The sequence below is a fragment of the Pristiophorus japonicus genome, chromosome 18 (assembly GCF_044704955.1).
Source record: "Pristiophorus japonicus isolate sPriJap1 chromosome 18, sPriJap1.hap1, whole genome shotgun sequence".
Classification (NCBI taxonomy): Eukaryota; Metazoa; Chordata; class Chondrichthyes; family Pristiophoridae; genus Pristiophorus; species Pristiophorus japonicus.
This window is the reverse complement of record NC_091994.1, coordinates 106,214,970-106,240,806: the sequence shown is the minus strand read 5'-3', so window position 1 is coordinate 106,240,806 and position 25,837 is coordinate 106,214,970. Positions and strand designations below refer to the sequence as shown.

General features: G+C 47.3%; 1 protein-coding gene across 1 annotated transcript in view; it reads right to left on the bottom strand.

Moving 5' to 3' along the window:
- Positions 1-245: 245 nt before the first annotated feature.
- noc2l (NOC2-like nucleolar associated transcriptional repressor) overlaps positions 246-25,837 on the bottom strand; it is a 233,678-nt gene continuing 208,086 nt past the window's right edge. The window contains exons 18-19 of the mRNA XM_070860484.1: positions 12,399-12,509; positions 246-1,042 (exon numbers count right to left, since the gene is read on the bottom strand). Coding sequence (XP_070716585.1) covers positions 912-1,042; positions 12,399-12,509 — 242 coding nt within the window. The 3' untranslated portion in view covers positions 246-911. The remainder of the gene's footprint in view (positions 1,043-12,398; positions 12,510-25,837) is intronic.

Below are 25,837 nucleotides of genomic sequence, written 5' to 3'. Positions count from 1 at the left end.
GTGAGAATGTGGAACTCGCTACCACAGGGAGGGGTTGAGGCGAATAGTATCGATGCATTTCAGAGGAGGCTAGACAAGCATATGAGGGAGAAGGGAATAGAGGGTTATGCTGCTAGATTTAGATGGGGAAAGACGGGAGGAGGCTCGAGTGGAGCATAAACGCCGGCATGGACTGGTTGGGCCGAATGGCCTGTTTCTGTGCCGTATATCCTGTGTAATAAACAATGCTAAAGTGATGGCTCAAATTCCTTGAAAGCGATACGAAAGCCTCACCATTGATTTATTTTGATCACATAAAATAACTAACAACTGTTGACAAATAACAGAATAAGTAACGCATTAACTTGAAGCACAATGGTCAGCATGGACACGCAGCACAATAGCGAAACAGAATAGAACAGAAGGCTGAAAATTGTGGATCCAGGGCTCTCGGTCCAGATTTTACCCGATGCGATGATGTGCCACAGTCTCATCAGTATGGCCCCCTGATCCAGCAGCAACCATTGGGAATTCTTGATCACAATTCCAGCGGCTGAAGACTTGGGCGATTTCTATCACTGAGTTGCTTATAACTTAACTATTGTAAAGAATCAATCGGTTGCATGTTGGGTTTAGTTCTGTGTACATAAAACTAAGGAAACACATAGTCGAAGATGAGGATATAGTTAGGTGATCACGAAAGGTTTTAACATTCTGTCCGTTGATGATTTTTCCAGGGATTTTCCCGCATCCCGTAAAAGTGGATTCCTTGTAGGGCTGCATCGCAATCTTTGCACGGGTACAATTTGTCAGTTTGTTCCTTTGAGGACTGGGCAGTCCGGAGAAATCCAAACAATAGACAGCCAACAATCTGCTGGGAGAGTAACGTACAGAACGCTCTTCGCAGCCATGGTTCATATACACCTATTCCATTAGTCTTCATCAGAGAACTCCAAATCTTCAACCACATCTTCATCTCCTTCTGCTAGCGCCTTCAAGTCAGCTTGGGACATCTTCTTTAGAACTGCGCCACCACTGGGGTTCGAAGATGCTCCATCGTTGTCTGTTCAGAATTCAATGCAAAAACAGATTAGAAAAGTAATAGGATTACTTAGACCGATACAACGTTACAGAACTTAAGACATAAGCTCCATAAATCACACTGACGACACTAAGGAAGAGGAAAATGGTATTGGGCCAAAAATTGCCCAAAGTTGGGAGGCTTCACTGTGTGCCTGGTACAGTCAGGGAGTGACTGCCTGGTGCTTTATTCTATAATGCTCAAGATGGATTGCTATATTAATGTTTGAGGGCAAAAATAGCAAACAGGCTTTTTGACAAAGCTTTCATCTAGTAAAATAAGGCAGTATATAAAGTGTAGAATGTCCCTGAAATTGCAGCCTCTCCGGGTGCCTACGATGTGGGCACACAAATGCATGCGCCCAAATCCGACACTTGCGATCTGTCAAAATGTCTGTTGTCCGATCCAGCGCATCCCTGGGAGAAGATCACCTGCCTGTCGGTGGACGCCTCTGACCAAATCTTTCTTTACGAGAGGAACGAACACTTGCGCTCCGAGGGCTAGATGCGCTGCCCAGCGTAGAGGCCCACGTATCGCAGGAACGTACGTCATCCTAGGATCACGACGGGCCTGGACCACCAAATCACAATGTGCGTTCCGCTTGTACACACTCCCAATGAGAATACCCCCCAAAACACAGAAATACAACACAATAAATAAAAACTACTCACATATTTAAAATGAATTGAAATGAAATGTTTTAGGAAATTTTTTTTTTATTTTTTTAATTGTTTTATTCGGACTAAAAAATAAACTTACCTTAATAGACAGGGGTTTTAATATAAAAATTAGTGATAAAATTTAATTTTTCTATCTTTGAAAACTCTTATGCTGGTAAAACCAAGCCTTAATTCTCTACCCAAGGAAGCAGTTGAGGCTAGCTCATTGAATGTATTCAAATCACAGATAGATAGATTTTTAACCAATAAGGGAATTAAGGGTTATGGGGAGAGGGCGGGTAAGTGGAGCTGAGTCCACGGTCAGACCAGCCATGATCTTGTTGAATGGCGGAGCAGGCTCGAGGGGCTAGATGGCCTACTCCTGTTCCAAATTCTTCTGTTCTTCTGTTCTTATTAATGTTGGGGAGGTCCAGAACCAGGGGTCACAGTCTGGGGATGGGGGGTGGGCCATTTGGGACCAAGATGAGGAGAAGCTTCTTCACCCAGAGAGTGGTGAACCTGTGGAATTCTCTGCCGCAGAAAGTTGTTGAGGCCAATTCACTGGCTGTGTTTGGGCAGGTGGGGGAGGAATTAGATGTGGTCCTTGCTACTGGGGAGATCGCGGGGTATGGCGAGAAAGCAGGAATGGGGTACTGAGGTTGCATGTTCAGCCATGCACTCATTGAATGGCGGTGCAGGCTCGAAGGGCCGAATGGCCTACTCCTGCACCTATTTTCTATGTTTCTATTAAGCTTGCTTTTGCCAGGCATAAAAGTTTGAAGGACATTCGCTGGGAAAATAGTCTAAATCTCCCACCGTGAAGGCCCTTCTCCCGAGGATGAGTTGGAACTGTCTGACAGTTCGCCAGTGCTGGGTTTAGGCGCATGCGTTTCGGACATGTGCGCACATCCTACGCACCCGCGATTTCAGGGCCATTATATACTTATATACTGCCTTAATTTTACTAGATAAAAGCTTTGGCAAAAAGCCTATTTGCTATTTTAGCCCTCAAACATTAATATAGGAATTCATCTTGAGCATTATAGAATAAAGCACCAGGCAGTCACTCCCTGACTACATCAGGCACACAGATACCAAGTTTTACTCTCCCATTCCTGTCATTCTGCCTAGCTTCTCACCACAAGATCCAGATCAACAGACTGCGCACGGGGCCCAACCTTTATATATCATCCTAGATCACGTTTATCACATCCGAGCCCGATTCTATCTCTGTCCCATCGTCCACACCCCCAGATTCCCCAGCAGTGGTTACTGGACAGAGATCAGGAGCAGCTAACATAGAAAATAGGTGCAGGAGTAGGCCATTCGGCCCTTCGAGCCTGCACCACTATTCAATAATATCATGGCTGATCATTCCCTCAGTACCCCTTTCCTGCTTTCTCTCCATACCCCTTGATCCCTTTAGCCGTAAGGGTCATATCTAACTCCCTCTTGAATATATCCAATGAACTGGTATCAACAACTCTCTGCGGCAGGGAATTCCACAGGTTAACAACTCCGAGTGAATAAGTTTCTCCTCATCTCAGTCCTAAATGGCCTACCTCTTATCCTAAGATTGTGTCCCCTGGTTCCGGACTTGCCCAACATCGGGGACAATCTACCCGCATCTAACCTGACCCGTCCCGTCAGAATCTTGTATGTTTCTATGAGATCCCCTCTCATCCTTCTCAACTCCAATGTATAAAGGCCCAGTTGATCCAGTCTCTCCTCATATGTCAGTCCTGACATCCCGGGAATCAGTCTGGTGAACCTTCGCTGCACTCCCTCAATAGCAAGAACGTCCTTCCTCAGATTAGGAGACCAAAATTAAATACAATATTCCAGGTGAGGCCTCACTAAGGCCCTATACAACTGCAGTAAGACCTCCCTGCTCCTATACTCAAATCCCCTAGCTATGAAGGCCAACATACCATTTTTGCCTTCTTTACCGCCTGCTGTACCTGCATGCCAACTTTCAATGACTGATGAACCATGATACCCAGGTCTCGTTGCACCTCCCCCTTTTCCTAATTTGCCACCATTCAGATAATATTCTGTCTTCGTGTTTTTGCCCTCAAAGTGGATAATCTCACATTTATCCACATTATACTGCATCTGCCATGCATTTGCCCACTCACCTAACCTGTCCAAGTCACCCTGCAGCCTCTTAGCGTCCCCCTCACAGCTCATACCGCCACCCAGCTTAGTGTCATCTGCAAACTTGGAGATATTGCACTCAATTCCTTCATCCAAATCATTGATGTATATTGTAAATAGCTGGGGTCCCAGCACTGAGCCTTGCGGCACTCCACTAGTCACTGCCTGCCATTCTGAAAAGGACCCGTTTATCCCCACTCTCTGCTTCCTGTCTGCCAACCAGTTCTCTATCCACGTCAGTACATTACCCCCAATACCATGTGCTTTGATTTTGCACACCAATCTCTTGTGTGGGACCTTGTCAAAAGCCTTTTTGAAAGTCCAAATATACCACATCCACTGGTTCTCCCTTGTCCATTCTACCCAACAGGACTGATCCTATCACTGCTTTCCAAATGTGCTGCTATGGTTAACTTGGTTGATTTCTCTCTCCCATTGAGGGGAATGGGCCGCTGGGGGCAGTTACACTGCCGAACACTTGCCCCATCAGTTAACCAGAGACTGGGAATCGAGGGTCTGCATGCCTCAGTGCTCCAAGGCAACACCTTTACCTGCTGGGCTACCAAGGAGCGACTGATACTGCTTCTGTGTGCGTCCTATGCTACTATCTACCACTAACATACTTTGCCTCACCATTTAACTCTGTGGAACTATGAAGTTTCACAATAGTATTTAATTATTTTTTTATTCATCTCTGGGATGCGGGCGTCGCTGGCAAGGCCGGCATTTATTGCCCATCCCTAATTGCCCCCGAGAAGGTGGTGGTGAGCCACCTTCTTGAACGCTGCAGTCCGTGTGGTGAAGGTGCTCCCACAGTGCTGTTAGGGAGGGAGTTCCAGGATTTTGACCCAGCAACGATGAAGGAACGGCCGATATATTTCCAAGTCAGGATGGTGTGTGACTTGGAGGGGAACGTGGAGGTGGTGGTGTTCCCATGTGCCTGCTGCCCTTGTCCTTCTGGGTGGTAGAGGTCGCGGGTTTGGGAGGTGCTGCCGAAGAAGCCTTGGCGTGTTGCTGCAGTGCATCTTGTAGATGGTGCAGTCCGTGTGGTGCAGGTGCTCCCACAGCAACTGCACTTCTTTGGAACGGTTTGGTACAACTGGGCAGCTCGCTGGGCCATTTCAGAGGAGCAGTTAGGGGTCAACCACATTGCTTTGGGTCTGGGATCACATATAGGCCAGACCGAGTAAGGACGGCAGATTTCCTTCCCTAAAGGGCATCAGTGAACCAGATGGGCTTTTACAACAATCTGATGCTAGCTTTTTATTCCAGATTTAGTCAATTAACTGAATTGAAATCCCCCCCAGCTGCCGTGGTGGGATTCGAACTCTGGATTACTAGTCCAGTAACATTAGCACTATGCTGCGTTACCCAATTGGTAATTACATTACTATTGAATGTGCACTGGCACATATTTAATGGCCCAGATAGGTCACAGCATTTAATTGGTGTGCCGTCAGCACCATTACTGAATCTGAACCACCACACACTTAATGAATCAGTGACTCAATTACTCATGAAACACAATGTTACACAGGGACAGGAAAAACACAACTACATTTACCAGAATACTCCCAGATACATTTTGGCAGTACAGGTCAAGTAGCAGCTATACGACACCTTTCATTCGACATACTATATCAATAAGACATCACCGCTGAAATATAACTGTTGGCAAAGTGGGTGGTAGGAGAGAGCAATTATATACCTGCTAAAATAAAGTTTAAAATAAAGTTCCAAAGCATTCACTAGAATTTACAAAAGCAAAATACTGCAGATGCTGGAGTCTGGAATAAAAACAGAAAATGCTGGAAATACTCAGCAGGTCAGGCAGCATCTGTGGAGAGAGAAACAGAGTTAACGTTTCAGGTCGATGACCCTTCGTCAGAACTGGAATTTATTCGGTCTATAATTGAGCTCTTAATTCAGTGCCAATTTGTAGAATATTTTTCATTGCTTAATTCAGGATAACGATCTTTCATGACGTCACCGTAGTTCTCCTATAAACCACTGGCCCTGAAGTTGGGGCCTCTCCGGGCGAGTACGATGGGCGCACGGGCCCGAAGAGGCTCCGCAAGTCCCGGGTTTAGGCATGAGAAGCGCATGCACCTGAACCCGGCACTTGCGATCTGTCGACAGATCGCGCGCCTCCCCAGGTGGAGGTTTGGGCTACTTGCGCAACACTTGCCCTGAAAATGGCCTTCAAACACTTAAGTCTGGTAAAAGCAAGCGTAAGGTCTGTTTTGCTAGCATAAGAGTTTTAATAGATAGAAAAAATAAATATTACTAATTTTTAATACTAAAAAAATCTGTCAATGAGCATAAGTTTATTTTTTAACACTATTAAAACATTTATTTTGTTTAATTTCAAAAAAATAAATTTTTCTCCAAAACATTTAATTTAATGCAATTTCTATTAATGTTAAAAAAGTGAAGTTTAAAAAAAAATTTATGTTTGATTTTAGGGGTATTCTCATCGATAGTAACGGGATCTCGGAGCTAACGTTAACTATGAATGAGAATACTACATTTTGATTGGTGGTCCAGGCCCACGTGATCCCAGGATGCCCGTACGTTCCCGGGATACGTGGGCCTCTGCGTTGGGCAGTGCAAATGATCGTTCCTCCGGGAACACCCGGTACTTGCATAAAAACATTTTTCGGTCGGAGGCGTCCGCCCGCGGGAATGATGCTGATTGATGTTTTGCTTAAAGCAGCGGACTGCTGCAGAGCTGGCTTCCTGTTTGAAGGCACTGCTTTTGTTCGAGGCATGCCCTTGAGTGAGCTGTCATGTTACCTAGCTCAAAGCTTTCCACCCACTCTCTGCTGCTGCACAGATCACGGGACAGCACAGTGAATAGACCGCCCGAGGCACGCAGAGAGAAATATTAAAGACTGGAGTACTACCTGCCAATGTCAACTCAAACTGGTATGAAATGGTCTCCTGAAGGGGAACCTACCCCATCTCATGACTTTAGTGGGCTGGGTCAAACTCCCTCCTTAACAGCACTGTGGGAGCACCTTCACCACACGGACTGCAGCGGTTCAAGGCGGCGGCTCACCACCACCTTCTCGAGGGTGATTAGGGATGGGCAATAAATGCCGGGCTTTCCAGCGACACCCACATCCCGGAACGAATAAAAAGTACAGAGGAACACAGGACCAGGAAGAGGCCATTCAGCCCCTCGAGCCTGTTCCGCCATTCAATGAGATCATGGTTGATCTGTGACCTAACTCCATATCCCTTCATACCTTTGGTTAATAAAAAGCTATCAATCTCCCGTTTAAAGTTAACAATTGGCCTAGCATCTGTTGCCGTTTGCGGAAGAGAGTTCTAAACTTCTACCGCCCTTTGTGTGTAGAAGTGTTTCCTAATTTCATTCCTGAAAGGTCTGGCTCTAATTTTTAAACTATGCCCCCTAGTCCTAGACTCCCCAACCAGCGGGAATAGTTTCTCTCTATCTACCCCATCAGTTCCCCTTAATATCCTGACAGCTTCGATCAGATCATCCCACAGCCTTCTAAATTCTACAGGACACAACCCTAATTTGTGTAATCTCTCCTCGTAACTTAACCCTTTGAAATCCAGGTATCATTCTGGGTTGCCTAATGCACACCCAAAACTACTTTGCATCCGTGACGGAGGGGCTGTGAAGCTACTCTAAAATACAGTTCTGATTGTAGTTCCCACAGATTTCCAAAATTGAGTCATTGTGCTTATGGGGCTTTTAAAAAAAAAAATGATTGCCATTCTTTACTCAATCAAAGTGACACGTTCTGATCTGACTGTATCCAGGAAACCAGCAGTGTGTGGGGTGGGCGGTGGGGAAGGGGGAAGTGGGAAGTGGGTGGGTCCTCTAGCCTTCTCAGAATGGCAAAAAATAAATAAATCAGTCCAGCGAGTGACACAATCACGAGTGGGGCTCCACTGAGCGATGATCCACCTTGCCACAGACAGACCCCAAGTGTACACCATACAGCCGAACCAGTCTGCAGGTTACCAGGCCTCTGTTGGCCCATCAAATGTTTTTTTTTAAATTGCCAAATGGACTGCTGGGCTGAGGTAGAGGAAAATAGCCAAATGGCATTAGTTCATTTTAAGGCAAAAAGAGTCAAATGAGGTTAGATTTGATAGAAAAGTGCAAAAGTAGTTTGAATAGAATTGGGAAAGAGAGTGAATGAGAAAATAGGGCGAGAAGAAGAATTTACAAAATGATTTGAACTGGTACATCTCTCATGGCATTGCTCACAGGTAATCCAGGAATGGGCTGTGGAACAACTTACATTTATACAGCACCTTTAACATAGTAAAATATTCCAAAGCACGTCACAGGAGCGTTATTTGGGTATATTCAAGATGGAGATCGATAGATTTTTGTATATTCAGGGAATCAAGGGATATGGGGATAGAGCAGGAAAGTGGAGTTGAGGTAGAAGATCAGCCATGATCTCACTGAATGGTGGATCGGGCTCGAGGGGCCGAATGGCCGACTCCTGCTCCTAATTCTTATGCTCTTATGTTATCAAGCACAATTTGAGTGGAGCGGCCAGGGGGGGAATGGGGGAGGAGGCCAGCGAGATGAGCAGTCAATAGGAGAATGAAGTGAGCAGTCCAGGGAACTGGAGAGCCCAGTGGGAGGGGATCTGGAACAGCTTGGGCCAGAGACTCAGTGGAGGCTGTGATCTGACCAATGGCAGCAGCCCAGGCTGGGTCTAGATGGCAGAGTCCCTGGTATGGAGTGGACAAAGGCTCCTAGAGCTGAGATTGGGACTGGAAGAATTGAGGTAGAGTCGAAGAAAGGTGGTAGGGTTGGCAGTCAGGCACAGCGATGAAGAGGAATTTCTTCTCTCGGAGGGGTGTAAATCTGTGGAATTCCCTGCCCCAGAGAGCTGTGAAGGCTGGGTTATTGAATATACTTAAGGTGGAGTTAGACAGATTTTTGAGCGATAAGGGAATAAAGAGTTATGGGGAAAGGGCGGGGAAGTGGAGCTAAGCTCAGGATTAGAAACATAGAAACATAGAAAATAGGTGCAGGAGTAGGCCATTCAGCCCTTCTAGCCTGCACCGCCATTCAATGAGTTCATGGCTGAACATGCACTTCAGTACCCCCTTCCTGCTTTCTCGCCATACCCCTTGATCCCCCGAGTAGCAAGGACTTCATCTAACTCCCTTTTGAATATATTTAGTGAATTGGCCTCAACTACTTTCTGTGGTAGAGAATTCCACAGGTTCACCACTCTCTGGGTGAAGAAGTTTCTCCTCATCTCGGTCCTAAATGGCTTACCCCTTATCCTTAGACTGTGACCCCTGGTTCTGGACTTCCCCAACATTGGGAACATTCTTCCTGCATCTAACCTGTCTAAACCCGTCAGAATTTTAAACGTTTCTATGAGGTTCCCTCTCATTCTTCTGAACTCCAGTGAATACAAGCCCAGTTGATCCAGTCTTTCTTGATAGGTCAGTCCCACCATCCCGGGAATCAGTCTGGTGAATCTTTGCTGCACTCCCTCAATAGCAAGAATGTCCTTCCTCAAGTTAGGAGACCAAAACTGTACACAATACTCCAGGTGTGGCCTCACCAAGGCCCTGTACAACTGTAGCAACACCTCCCTGCCCCTGTACTCAAATCCCCTCGCTATGAAGGCCAACATGCCATTTGCTTTCTTAACCGCTTGCTGTACCTGCATGCCAACCTTCAATGACTGATGTACCATGACACCCAGGTCTCGTTGCACCTCCCCTTTTCCTAATCTGTCACCATTCAGATAATAGTCTGTCTCTCTGTTTTTACCACCAAAGTGGATAACCTCACATTTATCCACATTATACTTCATCTGCCATGCATTTGCCCACTCACCTAACCTATCCAAGTCACTCTGCAGCCTCATAGCATCCTCCTCGCAGCTCACACTGCCGCCCAACTTAGTGTCATCCGCAAATTTGGAGATGCTACATTTAATCCCCTCGTCTAAATCATTAATGTACAATGTAAACAGCTGGGGCCCCAGCACCGAACCTTGCGGTACCCCACTAGTCACTGCCTGCCATTCTGAAAAGTATCCATTTACTCCTACTCTTTGCTTCCTGTCTGACAACCAGTTCTCAATCCACGTCAGCACACTACCCCCAATCCCATGTGCTTTAACTTTGCACATTAATCTCTTGTGGGGGACCTTGTCGAAAGCCTTCTGAAAGTCCAAATATACCACATCAACTGGTTCTCCCTTGTCCACTTTACTGGAAACATCCTCAAAAAATTCCAGAAGGTTTGTCAAGCATGATTTCCCTTTCACAAATCCATGCTGACTTGGACCTATCATGTCACCTCTTTCCAAATGTGCTGCTATGACATCCTTAATAATTGATTCCATCATTTTACCCACTACTGAGGTCAGGCTGACCGGTCTATAATTCCCTGTTTTCTCTTTCCCTCCTTTTTTAAAAAGTGGGGTTACATTGGCTACCCTCCACTCGATAGGAACTGATCCAGAGTCAATGGAATGTTGGAAAATGACTGTCAATGCATCCACTATTTCCAAGGCCACCTCCTTAAGTACTCTGGGATGCAGTCCATCAGGCCCTGGGGATTTATCGACCTTCAATCCCATCAATTTCCCCAACACAATTTCCTGACTAATAAAGATTTCCCTCAGTTCCTCCTGCTTACTAGACCCTCTGACCCCTTTTATATCCGGAAGGTTGTTGGTGTCCTCCTTAGTGAATACCGAACCAAAGTACTTGTTCAATTGGTCTGCCATTTCTTTGTTCCCAGTTATGACTTCCCCTGATTCTGACTGCAGGGGACCTACGTTTGTATTAGCCATGATCTTATTAAATGGCGGAGCAGGCTCAAGGGACCAAATGGCCTATTCCTGGTCCTATTTCCTTGTCAGGTCTCAAAGCACTTGTCAACAGTCTTAACCGTTTGTATGTATATATACACACACACACATACAAATACGTAGGCTCTCACAGAAATACACGGCAGTTACTACAAGCTCCCCAGATAAGTGAACCTGATTAACCGACACCTCTTATTAAAAATAGTCTTTAAGCTGCATCCAAACAGGAAGCAGCCACCCTGACAAAGTTCATCGTCACTTCTTAACTCAAAAAGTGAATCCCCCAAGACTACAGGGGAAGAGGCCCAAGCTTACGTGTGGGTCAGGCAATTTTGGCAGACGTTATTATTTTGGTCTCTCTTGGGGGAAGAAAAAGACTGCACTGTGTAACCGAGGGCTCGTTAAGATAGTGACTCTTTTGGGGAGGAGGTTGAGGGGGCAGTAGCTGTTTGTGTGTGTGTGTGTGTCTGTGTGTGTGTTTGTGCGCACGCGCCTGAGATAGCACAGCAGGATGCAGCTATACAGAGGACAAGACTCGCACTAACTTAAGACCTGGATAGCTCAGTCGATAGAGCATTGCACTTTTAATCTGAGGGTCCAGCGTTCAAGTCCCTGTTCGGGCGTTCTTTTTCAAAAGGGAGTTAGATGAAGTCCTTACTACTAGGGGGATCAAGGTGTATGGCGAGAAAGCAGGAATGGGGTACTGAAGTTGCATGTTCAGCCATGAACTGATTGAATGGCGGTGCAGGCTAGAAGGGCCGAATGGCCTACTCCTGCACCTATTTTCTATGTTTCTATGTTTGGTCACATGGCAATCTTACCCCTCAACCTTTTCTCTGCCAAATATTTCTCCTGGTTACACAGGCATTGCCTCGAAGACTATTTACTCTTTTGTAAGAAAGATTGAATTCCCAATAAATGTGATAGGAGACGACAATACAGACTCCTTTCAATACTCCCAGGCATATGTTACATTACTGGAAAGTACAAGCATCAGATCCAAAGGTGGAAAAGAACACCCTACCTACCCACCACACCCCTGCCCCCCTCCCTCACTCCGCCCCACTCCCCAGCCCCTCCATCCTAGCGCCCTCCTCACTCCCCCGCCATCCCAGCCCCTCCCCCTCACTCCCCCGCCACCCCAGCTTCCCCCTCACTCCCCCGCCACCCCAGCGCCCCCCCTCACTCCCCCGCCATCCCAGCGCCCCCCCTCACTCCCCCGCCATCCCAGCGCCCCCCCTCACTCCCCCACCATTTCAGCGCCCCCCCACCCCAGCCCCTCCCCCCGCACTCCCCCGCCATCCCACCCCAGCCTCTCCCCCCCCCATCCCAGCCCCCCCTCAAAACATCCCAGCACCCCCCTCCACCCCAGCCCCCCCACTCCCCCTCCATCCCAGCAACCCCCAAACATCCCAGCCCCCCCAAACATCCCAGCCCCTCCTCCACTTCCCCTCCATCCCAGCCCCCCCCCACTCCCCCTCCATCCCAGCCCCCCCCCACTCCCCCTCCATCCCAGCCCCCCCCCACTCCCCCTCCACACCAGCTCCCCCCCACTCCCCCTCCAGCCCAGCCCCTCCCCTCCCACTCCCCCTCCCCCTCCCCCTCCATCCAGCCTCGGCTTCTTGGGAACTATCAACTGCACAAGTCTGAAATGTTTAATCCATTTCCAATAGAACGCACCATCTGATTCATCTTCAAAAGATAACTTGTCATCTTCATCCTCCTCTTCACCGTCGCTGCTCATGCCAGACAAATCCTTCAGGAAGTCTTCATTACCTTTCTTAGATTCTCCTGCAACAGCAGAGAAACAGAAATCAGAAAATAAAAAGCAAGAGATAACATCAATGTCAAAATTAAGAGCCCAGTACTGTGCAGTGCCGACTCGGGCTCTATTCAATCAAGTATTCTACCACTGAGCCTTGCAATCAAAGTCATTCCATTTTGCTGTAATCAGTGTTGACCGGGCATTGTGATGGCGTTGCACCATCATGGCACCAACAGGTCTACCTATCCAGGTCCTGGCCTTTGCATCTCTGTTGGCAGAGTCTATTCTGGGTTCTGACATGCAATGTTCCCTGAAAGCAGCATTTTTTCATGCACAGCCTGTTTCTCTTAATGCCCCGGTGTAATGTATTTGCTCCATGGGTTCTTTGCTTAAGAATTCATAGCAACACATTGCCATTAAGAACTAATTGGTCTAATAGCAAAGGTTTAACAATCTCTACTCGGAACTCCTACACGGCGAGTGAGCCTCAGGTGGGCAGAGGAAACATTTCAAGAACACCCTCAAAGCCTCCCTGATAAAGTGCAACATCCCCACCGACACCTGGGAGTCCCTGGCCAAAGACTGCCGTAAGTGGAGGAAGTGCATCCGGGAAGGCGCTGAGCACCTCGAGTCTCATCGCCGAGAGCATGCAGAAAGCAAGCGCAGGCAGCGGAAGGAGCGTGCGGCAAACCAAACTCCCCACCCACCCGTTATGACATCCCCTGATTCTGACTGCAGGGGACCTACGTTTGTCTTTACTAACCTTTTTCTCTTTACATATCTATAGAAACTTTTGCAATCCGTCTTAATGTTTCTGAAAGCTTCTTCTCATACTCCATTTTCCCTGACCTAATCAAACCCTTTGTCCTCCTCTGCTGAGTTCTAAATTTCTCCCAGTCCCCGGGTTCGCTGCTATTTCTGGCCAATTTGTATGCCACTTCCTTGGCTTTAATACTATCCCTGATTTCCCTTGATAGCCACGGTTGAGCCACCTTCCCTTTTTTATTTTTACGCCAGACAGGAATGTACAATTGTTGTAGTTCATCCATGCGGTCTCTCAATGTCTGCCATTGCCCATCCACAGTCAACCCTTTAAGTATCATTCGTCAATCTATCCTAGCCAATTCACGCCTCATACCTTCAAAGTTACCCTTGTTTAAGTTCTGGACCATGGTCTCTGAATTAACTGTTTCATTCTCCATCCTAATGCAGAATTCCACCATATTATGGTCACTCTTCCCCAAGGGGCCTCGCACAACGAGATTGCTAATTAATCCTCTCTCATTACACAACACCCAGTCTAAGATGGCCTCCCCCCCTAGTTGATTCCTCGACATATTGGTCTAGAAAACCATCCCTTATGCACTCCAGGAAATCCTCCCCCACCATATTGCTTCCAGTTTGGTTAGCCCAATCTATGTGCATATTAAAGTCACCCATTATAACTGCTGCACCTTTATTGCATGCACTCCTAATTTCCTGCTTGATGCCCTCCCCAACATCACTACTACTGTTTGGAGGTCTGTACACAACTCCCACTAATGTGTTCTGCAGCTCTACCCATATAGATTCCACATCATCCAAGCTAATGTCCTTCCTAACTATTGCATTAATCTCCTCTTTAACCAGCAATGCTACCCCACCTCCTTTTCCTTTTATTCTATCCTTCCTGAATGTTGAATACCCCTGGATGTTGAGTTCCCAGCCCTGATCATCCTGGAGCCACGTCTCTGTAATCCCAATCACATCATATTTATTAACATCTATTTGCGCAGTTAATTCATCCACCTTATTACGGATACTCCTTGCATTAAGACACAAAGCCTTCAAGCTTGTTTTTTCAACACCCTTTGTCCTTTTAGAATTTTGCTGTACAGTGGCCCTTTTTGTTCTTTGCCTTGGGTTTCTCTGCCCTCCACTTTTCCTCATCTTCTTTCTGTCTTTTGCTTTTGTCTCCTTTTTGTTTGCCTCTGTCTCCCTGCATTGGTTCCCATTTCCCTGCCATATTAGTTTAACTCCTCCCCAACAGCACTAGCAAACACTCCCCCTAGGACATTGGTTCCGGTCCTGCCCAGGTGCAGACCGTCCGGTTTGTACTGGTCCCACCTCCCCCAGAACCGGTTCCAATGCCCCAGGAATTTGAATCCCTCCCTGCTGCACCACTGCTCAAGCCACGTATTCATCTGCGCTATCCTGCGATTCCTACTCTGACTAGCACGTGGCACTGGTAGCAATCCCGAGATGACTACTTTTGAGGTCCTACTTTTTAATTTAGCTCCTAGCTCCTTAAATTCGTTTCGTAGGACCTTATCCTTTTTTCTTTTAACCTATGTCGTTGGTACCAATGTGCACCACGACAACTGGCTCGTCTCCCTCCCTTTTTAGAATGTCCTGCACCCGCTCTGAGACATCCTTCATCCTTGACCCTTGCACACACACACACACACACTCACTCACACTCACATGCTCACTGGGTCATTGAATATATTTAAGGTGGAGATAGACAGATTTTTGAGCGATAAGGGAGTAAAGGGTTATGGGGAGCAGGCAGGGAAGTGGAGCTGAGTCCATGATCAGACCAGCCATGATCTTATTGAATGGCGGAGAGGGCTCGAGGGGCCAAATGGCCGACTCCTGCTCCTATTTCTTATGTTCTTGACCTGGGAGTGCTTAGCACTGACGTTCCATGCCAGCAATCCACACCCTGCTTTGTCTCCACCTGGAAACTGTTTGGTTGCTTTAGGATCTGAAGCAAAAGAGAATATACAATCTTTGAAGTCAAGCCCATCTTTAGTTAAAGATCTCTGGCAACTCAGTAAGCTCGTGGGGCTCTTTCTGATAAATCGTCCCTTCTGAGAAAGAAGTAACGTGGGTTAGGATTGGCAGTGCAATGGTTGCAGTGTCAATGCATCGAGCTCTTGGCGCTATCTAACGGCAGAACACATACAGGAAAGGAGGCTGGAGATAAGCAGTAAATGGTTATATGCTAGTTGTGTAGCCCATTTTAGATCAAAATATCCACAGCATTTTATTAACTTTAGCCGAGTCTTTCCTCTCGTTTCACTCCCCCCCCCCACCCCCAAGCCACCACCCCCTCCCCCCACAAGCCGGTTTCAATTCAACAACAATTTGCTTTTATATAGTGCTTTTAATGTAAAAAAAAACATCCCATGGTGCTTCACAGTAGCAGAATCAGGCAAAATTTGACACCTCCCAAACCTGCGACCTCTACCACCTAGAAGGTCAAGGGCAGCAGGCGCATGGGAACACCACCACCTCCACGTTCCCCTCCAAGTCACACACACCATCCTGTCCTTGGAAATATATCGGCCATTCCTTCATCGTCGCTGGGTCAAAATCCTGGAGCTCCCTCTCCTCACAGCACTGTGGGAGCACCTTCACCACACGGACTGCAGCGGCTCACCATCACCTTCTCAAGGGCAATTAGGGATGGGCAATAAACGCTGGCCTTGCCAGCGACGCCCACATCCCGGGAACAAATAAAACAAAACACGAGCCCATAAAAAGAGATATTAGGACAGCTGAGCAGCGGAACAGTACCCGAGCTCTCAGGAGTGGATAGCGTAGAGTTGTTCCATTCCATTCTGTGTACAACGCCTATACCGTGAAATTTAAGATTTAAAATGAATGGATTGACGCTTCCATTGGAAACTTGGGACAAAGGAATTCGAAGCAGAGGGGGGCCAAGGCATGCTTCAAGTTCAGCTCGGGCACAACCGATGATCCTGCAGCAGCTGCAGCAGGTAAAGGATCTGACTGGGTAGGAGATTAATATTAGCAGGCTGGTGATTATTGAAGCTGAATCACACGGTGATCAAATTATTAAACTGTAGGCTTTCTGATATCCATTGCAGCTAAACAAAATATTCTGAGGATTTTCAGGTAGGTGTTATTTTTCACCCTTCTCAGTTTTTACATTCATACTGAAAATCAATTGGGCCGACAGTGGAGGAAACCAGTGAATGATCTCAAATCAATTTAGAACTGGTGCTAATGTTTAAAAGCATTTTGTCTGTATCTATTAGTAATTGTTACCTGTGGTGATCACTGAAATACACTACACAAAAAGCTCCAAATATATCTTTTCTCAGTCCCCCCCGCCACTCCCACCCACTCTTTGAGGCGAGGGATGCTAACATTATCCTTTCCCATTTCAGATTCCCAATGTTGGTATCGAGTGCTCCCCGGGTCATAAATAGCACGGCAACAAAATTTACTCCCATCACTCTGCTCCTCGCGTCCGCTGTTCCAGGATTATCTGTTCTTTGTATTAAGGCATTATCCCCCCACCCACATCACCCCCCCAAAAAAGATTTCTCTTGCACACTACTGCCTACGAATCCGGATGACATAGAAAGACAGACTTGCATTTCGATAGCCCCTTTCCCGCAATCAGGACGGCCCAAAGCGCTTTACAGCCAATGAAGTATGTTTGCAATTGCAGTCACTGTTGTAATGTAGGAAACACAGCTGCCAATTTGCACACAGCAAGCTCCCAGCAATGAGATAGTGATGTTGTTTGAGGTATAAATATTGGCCCCAGGACACCGGGGATAACTCCCCTGCTCTTCTTCGAAATAGTGCCGCGGGATCTTTTATGTCCACCTGAGAGGGAAGACGGGGCCTCGGTTTAACGTCTCATCCGAAAGACAGTGCAGCGCTCCCTCAGCACTGCACTCGAGTGTCGGCACTAGATCTTGTGCTCAAGTCTCTGGAGTGGGGCTTGAACTCAGAAGAGTGAGGGGTGATCTTATTGAAACATAGAAGATAATGAGGGGGCTCGACAAGGTGGATGCAGAGAGGATATTGCCACTCATAGGGGAAACTAAAACAAAGGGACATATTCTCAGAATAAGGGGCTGCCCATTTAAAGCTGGGATGAGGAGGAATTCCTTCTCTCAGAGGGTTGTAAATCTATGGAACTCGCTGCCTCAGAGAGCTGAGGAGGCTGGGTCATTGAATATATTTAAGGTGGAGATAGACGGATTTTTGAGCGATAAGGGAATAAAGGGTTATGGGGAGCAGGCAGGGAAGTGGAGCTGAGTCCATGATCAGATCAGCCATGATATTATGAAATGGCGGAGCAGGCTCGAAGGGCCAAATGGCCGACTCCTGCTCCTATTTCTTATGTTCTTAACCCACCCAGCCTCCATTGCTTGGACCCTTGTCAGGTCTCAAAGCACTTGTCAACAGTCTTAACCGTTAATATGTATATATAAGCGAACCCGATTAACCGACACCTCTCACTAAAATAGTCTTTAAGCTGTAAAGGGAGTAAAGGGTTATAGGGAGCGGGCAGGGAAATGGAGTTGAGGCCATGATCAGATCAGCTATGACCTTATTGAATGGCGGAGCAGGCGCGAGGGCCCAAATGAACTAATCCTGCTCCTATTTCTTATGACCTTAACCGTCTGACTCAGAGGGGAGAGCGCTACTCACTGAGCCACGGCTGACACCATATAATCCCAGCTCGAGGGATGGGGGACATCCTAACTTGTGTCCAGACCAGAGGCGTGTATAGGAAATCTTCACCTTGAGTGAACTTGTGCTAAAAACATAAAAGTTAGGGGGCAGGCAGAATTTGGCAAATCATCAGCTTCAGTCTTGTGGCTCAAAACTAGAATGATCAACAGTGATAGGGCTATTAAGCATTGCCAACTGTTTTCTAGTGCAAGTTGGCATGCTGAACAGCAACTCAGTGAAGTTGCAATGAAGTGGGGCTGCAGCGATAACCTCCCAGCAATGCGGCACAATTGTACCTCGATGTCACTGCAGGAAGGATTCTTGCTGGAACTGCGGCACTCGTGAAGAAGCTGAAGTAAAGGAGAGAGAGTGGGGGAAAAAGGAATTTAAACTTTAGTCGTACTCTTTCAAGACTAGTTAAACTGCAGATCATGTTTCTGAAGCCCTTATGAATGTTACACAAGACTTGCATTCATATAGCGCCTTTCACAACCTCAGGACGCCACAAAGTGCATTGCAGCCAATAGGTGGAAGATTAAAGTATCCCCATCATGCAACTGTGGAGCTCCTAATCAGACCCTGGAGCACACCATTGAGCACTGCCCTCAGAGGGAATTCGCAGGCAGCCTGCGGGATATCCACGCTGTTACACCGGAAGCTTTGGCCCGGATATCCAACTTGGATACTGACGTTTGATTTGCTTTGCGACCATACGCAAGACGACGACGACAGCCAATAAAATCCTTCTGAATTTGCGCACAGCAAAGTGCCGCAGGATCTTTTACATCAGCAGACGGGGCCTCGGTTTAACGTTACAGCACTGCACTGGAGTGTCAGCCTAGATTTTTGTGCTCAAATCCCTGGGATGGGAACTGAACCCACAACCTTCTGACTCAGAGGCGAGAGTTCTGCCCACTGAGCCACAGTATCGTGGATAGAGGTGACCAATTCACCATATTAGAATTTTCACCCATATTCTCCTTTCCTCGGACACACAAAATAAAAAAAGATACACTTTTGTTGTAAATAAGACTGCCTTCATTACACCAGTAATTTTGCGGTAATGACATAAGGACTTAAGAATTAGGAGCAGGAGTCGGCCATTCGGCCCCTCGAGCCTGCTCCACCATTCAAGATCATGGCTGATCTTCTGCCTCAACTCCACTTTCCTGCACTATCCCCATATCCCTTGATTCCTTTAATATCCAAAAATCTATCGATCTCTGTCTTGAATATACTCAATGACTGAGCCTCCACAGCCCTCTGGGGCAGAGAATTCCAGAGATTCACCACCCTCTGAGTGAAGAAATGTCTCCTCATCTCAGTCCCAAATGTCCGACCCCTTATCCTGAGACTGTGACTCCTGGTTCTAGACTCCCCAGCCCGGGGGAAACATCCTCCCTGACACAGGATAGGTGGCAAGTACGTTACCGGACCCCATTTATAGAGAAAGCCTCGGCTGGACAAATAGAAGAAGGATACTTTTATCGTGCGAGTATCAAATTCTCCCGATTAACCAATCCATAGAAACAGGATGTGAAATCCAGGGACAAACGACAGCAAACATGTCTTCGACTGTTACCAAAAGTCACAGCGCGAGGTTTGTTCAGTGTAATTTAATTAAACTAAAGACATTAAACCTCTTCTAATTGCAATCCCCAGGGCAAACTGAGGTGTCAAATCCGAAGAGCTCGATTTAACTTTCAAGGTGAAAGTTGGATTACGGAGCAATTTAACTCCTTCCAGGCTCCTTGATGCAATGTGGAGCTGGCGAAGTCAGGACCTTAAGTGTGCTAACACGTGCAATAAAACTGTTGGTCACCAACAGATAGATTTTTTTCCAAACCTCACTTTTCCTTTCCGTGTGGTGGGGTCTTTGTTAATTATGTCACACAGACTTTACATCTACGATAAATTCCACCCATACTATTTCAAAAAAAAATAAATAAATTTTGTCTGGTTTTAAAGTTTAGGAGAAATCAGGAGGTTGTTCAAGAGGTGCAATCATCTGCCAGAAAACAGGGGTGGCATGCAGAATCTATAATTGCTTTTAAAAAGAGAGATGGATGAATACTTGGAGAAAAAAAAATTGAGAGAATTGGAATGGGGCCAAGTTAATAACTCTTTGAGAGAACTCGCATAGGCAAGATGGGCCGAATATAGCCTCCTTCTTTCCTTGCCTTACTGAAAAGAAAAAGACTTGGATTTATATAGCATCTTTCACGAACACCGGATGTCTCAAAGCGCTTTACGGCCAATGTAGTACTTTTTGGAGTGTAATCACTGTTGTAATGTGGGAAACGCAGCAGCCAATTTGCACACAGCAAGCTCCCACAAATAGCAATGTGATAATGACCAGATAATCTGTTTTAGCGATGTTGATCGAGGGATAAATATTGGCCCCAGGGCACCGGGGAGAACTCCCCTGCTCAGGTAGTGCGAAATTATTTCTACGCCATTGCAATGGGAGCAGTAAACCCACATTTCCACCGGACTGCCAGTGAACATCCCAAATATTCAATTTTAATATCCAGGACATTAATATGCGTGTGTGCTGAGGGCCTCGGGAAACAGCGCGGAACTCTAAATCTGTGCGATCGCACTCTTTGGTCCCGGAGACAGCCTCACAGGAGCCGACCACGTCACTTGGGTCGTCATAACTGTGTCGCTCAAAACCGATACCGGTCTGAGACCTGATGTGGGTAGCTGAGGATCATCCTGCTTTTAGAGGCAACACCAAAGATCCCCCTAAGTGGAGGAAGAGCATCCGGGAGGGCGCTGAGCACCTCGCATCTCGTCGCCGAGAGCATGCAGAAAATAAGCGCAGGCAGCGGAAGGAGCGTGCGGCAAACCAGACTCCCCACCCACCCCTTCCTTCAACCACTGTCTGTCCCACCTGTGACAGAGACTGTAATTCCCGCATTGGACTGTTCAGTCACCTGAGAACTCACTTTTCGAGTGGAAGCAAGTCCTCCTTGATTTCTCGAGGGACTGCCTATGATGAAAAGACGCAATGCCACCTTGTCATGACTTGGGGGGGGCGGGGGGGAGGGAACTAGAGGAAGCAATGTGCTCCCAATCACAGATCATTACCTTTGCCTCTCTCAGGGTGGACCTTTTGACCAGACTGGACGATCGACAGCCAATTTATCTATGTTTGCAGTTCACAGATTAACAGTCGCTGAGGTAATCTGGAAACCCGGGGGGGGGGGGGGGGGGGAATTGGAACGTCGACGTTAACACACGCAAGCCATTGTCACTCAGTGCGTGTGTGTGCAATACGCGTGTTGCCATGACTCTATGCGCATGCGTGCCGTGCACCTCAGTCCTGCTCCTCCTCAACGTCCCCCACAAGTCTGTGGCTTTGGGGGGGGGGGGGGGGGGGGGGGGGCTCTCTAGTCACATGGCTCATTTCTTTGTACAAAATGACTGCAGGCACAGGATAAAATGTACCCGATCTTGTTTGTAAAGCTTTATAAAAAATAAGAAATTCCTTTGATGTTGTTGAAAAGGTGTCTGGCCCGCACCGTGCCCAGAATGATTACTGTGTGAATGATGGTTTTCGGCTTTGGAAGAGGGAGCAACGTGTTAAGAGTGTGTGTGTGTGTGTGTGTGTGTGTGTGTGTGTGTGTGTGTGTGTGTGTGGGTGGGATGGGAGGAGGGTGAAGAGCACAGGATCTATGCACGCCAGCCTGTATATGTATATCTTCAAAGCCATTATTTGGATCAAGAACTTCAGGCTATTGAAGCCTGACTGTGCAAAGAAAAAGAATTGGATTTATATACAAAAAAAAAGTCAGATTAAATGAACGATGGAATCCAACTCGATTTCGCCCCCCCCCGCTGGGCAATGCTGATCTCAATCGTGAAGTGACGCACCAGAAGCGGAGGATCAATGTGGATTTGAGAGAGTTTGGACGAGATCCAGCACTAAATGACGCTTGCTTGTTACAGTGACAACTCTGCACTGGAGAGAATTTGTAAATGTGTACACATTTTAAACAAGATTGCTCATTTTAAAGCATTTTCCCCATCGCCTCGCCAAAAGACAGCACGACAACTTTAAACATCTGGGTAAGGAGTTCACACTGGGAGGCATCATTTTAAATTCTCTGTGATGATTTAGTAATCACAAACCGCTGTAATACATCAATTCTCAATCTTATTAATCCCATAAATTTCATACTCTCCTCTCATTATATCGACCCTCACACGGTAACCATTCATTATTTACATATTCAAGTGCCTCAGGTGACGTTACCCCGACAGACATGGCGTGCGTGTTAAATCGGCAGATACTCGATGATGACACGGCTCAGGATTAAGCAGTTAAATAGTCAAAAGGGATTTATAAACCTCCACAAAAGGGAGCAAGTACCCCAGCAATATTTCAATTCTAACTGCATGTGGCACCTCTGTGCACTAATAAAGAACGCGCACTCTATCCGTCGATGGTTAGACGCTGAGAGAATTTGCCTGAACGTTATTGTGCCGCAATTTCATTATGAAAAATGAACTGGCATCTCCAATATCTGATTCTGTGGATGATGATGAACGGAATCCAATTTTGATCTCCCAGGTAAACCTTTATAAACTAGGGATCGAGGAATTTGCAATGGCGGATGGCGTGGAAAAGACGATTTGAAAACTAGCTTCATTCCTCCCTCAACCACCCCCAATGGACGATCAAGGTCAAAGTTTAAAAGAATAAATATGTATCTTTTAGAAATAAAACTTTGGGGGGTGGGGGAGAAAGAGAGGGGAAGGCTGTTAGCAGAAAATTAAATTGATGGAAACATATTTTTTTAAATCTCAGTGTTGGATGCAATGTTCTCAAATTTTTTTGGTGGGGTGAGTGCCCCTTTAAGGAGCCCATTCAAATTCCGGCACATACCCGGTTTTCCATTGTAAAGCCGGCAAACGGCCTGCGCATGAGCTCCAGAGAGCTGCGCGGCCGCGGAGTTTAAAGGGAGCGTTGACTAAGTGACTTGGAAACCGGGTGGGTTTTTGGTAAGACAACAACGGCAACTTGCGTTTATCAGTGTGCCTGATGTCTGCATGAGCCATTTCAAGGTTGGATTTGAAGTGTCTTCCCCAAGACGTCCCGCGGCCATGCTTCATCGATGCAGATGTTTACTAGCCGCACTGGAATCGCATTTACTTCCCCGCTCATGAGGGACACCGGGCCTCGGCTCACCGTCTCTCGAAAAAGAGTGTAGCCGAGACCGGGAACTCACAAAGCTGCCTCCCTTGCACTCTGTAGTGCCGTGTGCTTTGCATTTCCCTTCGGGGATAGCCTTTAGGAATGACGGTATACAGTCAAACCACAATTTCAGTATAGCTCATGACTACTGTTCAATACATTTGCAGTTTCCATTCTAAATTCCTGTAAAGGGACTTGTCTATGTCAACTTGTCACAGAGTCATTGCACAATTCTGCCAGTTTGCTGTGCGCTAATTGGCTGCCACGTTTCCTACATTACAACAGTGACTACACTTCAGAAAGTACTTCATTGGCTGTAAGGTGCTTTGAGACATTCGGTGGTTGTGAAAGGTGCTATACAAATTCAAGTTTTTTCTTTCAACAACAACAACTTGTATTTATATAGCGCCTTTAACGCAGTGAAACGTCCCAAGGCGCTTCACAGGAGTATTATGCAATAAAAATTAATGAGGTAGGTTTTAAGGAGCGTCTCGATGGAGGAAAGAGAGGTAGAGAGGCGGAGAGGTTTAGGGAGGGAGTTCCAGAGCTTGGGGCCCAGGCAACAGAAGGCACGGCCACCAATGGTTGAGCGATTATAATCAGGGATGTTCAGGAGGGCAGAATTAGAGGGGCGGGGGGGGGGGGGGGGCGCTGGAGGAGATTAAAGAGATAGGGATGGGTGAGGCCATGGAGGGATATGAAAATAAGGTTGAGAATTTTGAAATCGAGGAATTGCTTAACCAGAAGCCAATGTAGGTCAGCGAGCACAGGGAGCGATGGGTGAGCGGGACTTGGTGCGAGTTAGGACACGGGCAGCTGAGTTTTGGATCATCTCTAGTTTATGTGAGGTAGAATGTGGGAGGCCAGCCAGAAGTGTGTTGCAATAGTCAAGATCACGTGTTCAAATGCTGGAGTGGGACTTGAACCATCAATCATCTGATTCAGGGCGAGACCGGCTGCCAATTGAGGAAGAGTGGCTTTTTATTCATCCCTCCAGGGTCCTGCACATCCTATGATTAAGAACAGCCTAATCGTAACTCCCCGTCCGACATTCTCTCCCTCAAAAAGGAAGAGCTTCTCTTAAGCGGTCTCTCGAAGTGAGGATGACTTGCTTCCACACCAAAAGGGATGAGTTCATAGGTGTTTCAATGAAGGACCTAATATTCCAGGTCACGAACTACATGTTGAAGGGTGGAAGATGCCTGTGCGTGGATTTTTTTAACGTGGGGTGGCCGTTGCACACCAGCCACCCACGGGGCTTGACAGAGCTAGGTCTTGGTCCAGTGGCAAGGATTAGCCAAGACGACTGGAGACCTGCTCTGCTGCACGGACCTAGTGCATACACATATCGCAGTGTGGGCTGGGCCCGTGCTGCCCCTGGCCCCGAACTCACACCTCCCCTGGGCCCCGATCACATCCCTCCACAGTCTTACCGTCAACGCAGCAGCGTCTCAAATCGGTGTGTTCAACATCGGAAGATCAGTGGCGTAGACAACCAAACCTCCGCCCGCCCCCCCCCCCCCCCCCCCAACCAGTTCACAACGTTACGTACTCGGGCGACAATGTGCTGTGCACCAGCAGCTAAGTCCGCAACCAGTCACAATCTTCTCTGGGTGACTGGCAACGTGTCCTTCTGCTGCAAGGCAATGGGGTCTCAGCCAGCCTGGGCTCTCCGCTTGCTGCCCAGCTAGCTCTTCCCGAGTGTGGCTAGTTCTCTTGGAAACTCGACCTCGTGCTCCAGTTGCCCCTCCCTCCAGCACCCAAGTAAGTCTACTATGGGTGCTCTGGCTCCTACTTATAATAGGAGCAGGAGTCAGCCAATCGGCCCCTCGAGCCTGCTTCGCCATTCAGTAAGATCATGGCTGATCTTCTACTTCAACTCTAGCTTCCAGGACTATCCCCACATCCCCAGCATTGAAGCACTGACCACACTCGATCAGCTCCGCTGGGCAGGCCACATAGTTCGCATGCCAGACACGAGACTTCCAAAGCAAGTGCTCTACTCGGAGCTCCTTCATGGCAAACGAGCCAAAGTTGGGCAGCGGAAACGTTACAAGGACACCCTCAAAGCCTCTTTGATAAAGTGCAACATTCCCACTGACACCTGGGAGTCCCTGGCCATAGACCGCTCTAAGTGGATGAAGTGCATCTGAGAGGGCGCTGGGCACCTTGAGTCTCAACGCCGAGAGCATGCAGAAATCAAGCGCAGGCAGCGGAAAGAGTGTGCGGCAAACCAGTCCCACCCACCCTTTCCCTCAACGACTATCTGTCCCACCTGTGACTCTCGTATTGGACTGTTCAGCCACCAAAGAAATCACTTCAGGAGTGGAAGCAAGTCTTCCTCGATTCTGAGGGACTGCCTATGATAGTTCCACTAGAGTGCAAAAGTCTATCGATCTCAGCCTTGAATATACTCAATAACTGAGCCTCCACAGCCCTCTGGGTTAGAGAATTCCAAAGATTCACCACCCTCTGAGTAAAGAAATTTCTCCTCATCTCAGTCCAAAATGGCTGAGCAAGCAGTTTGGCCTCCAAATACTCTTACCTACTTCAGTTTTTACAACAATCCGGTACTTTCATGGTCACCATTACGGACACTACATTTATTTAATTTAATTGAATTTTAAATTCCCAGCTGCCGTTGGTGGGATTGAACTCAAGCCTCTG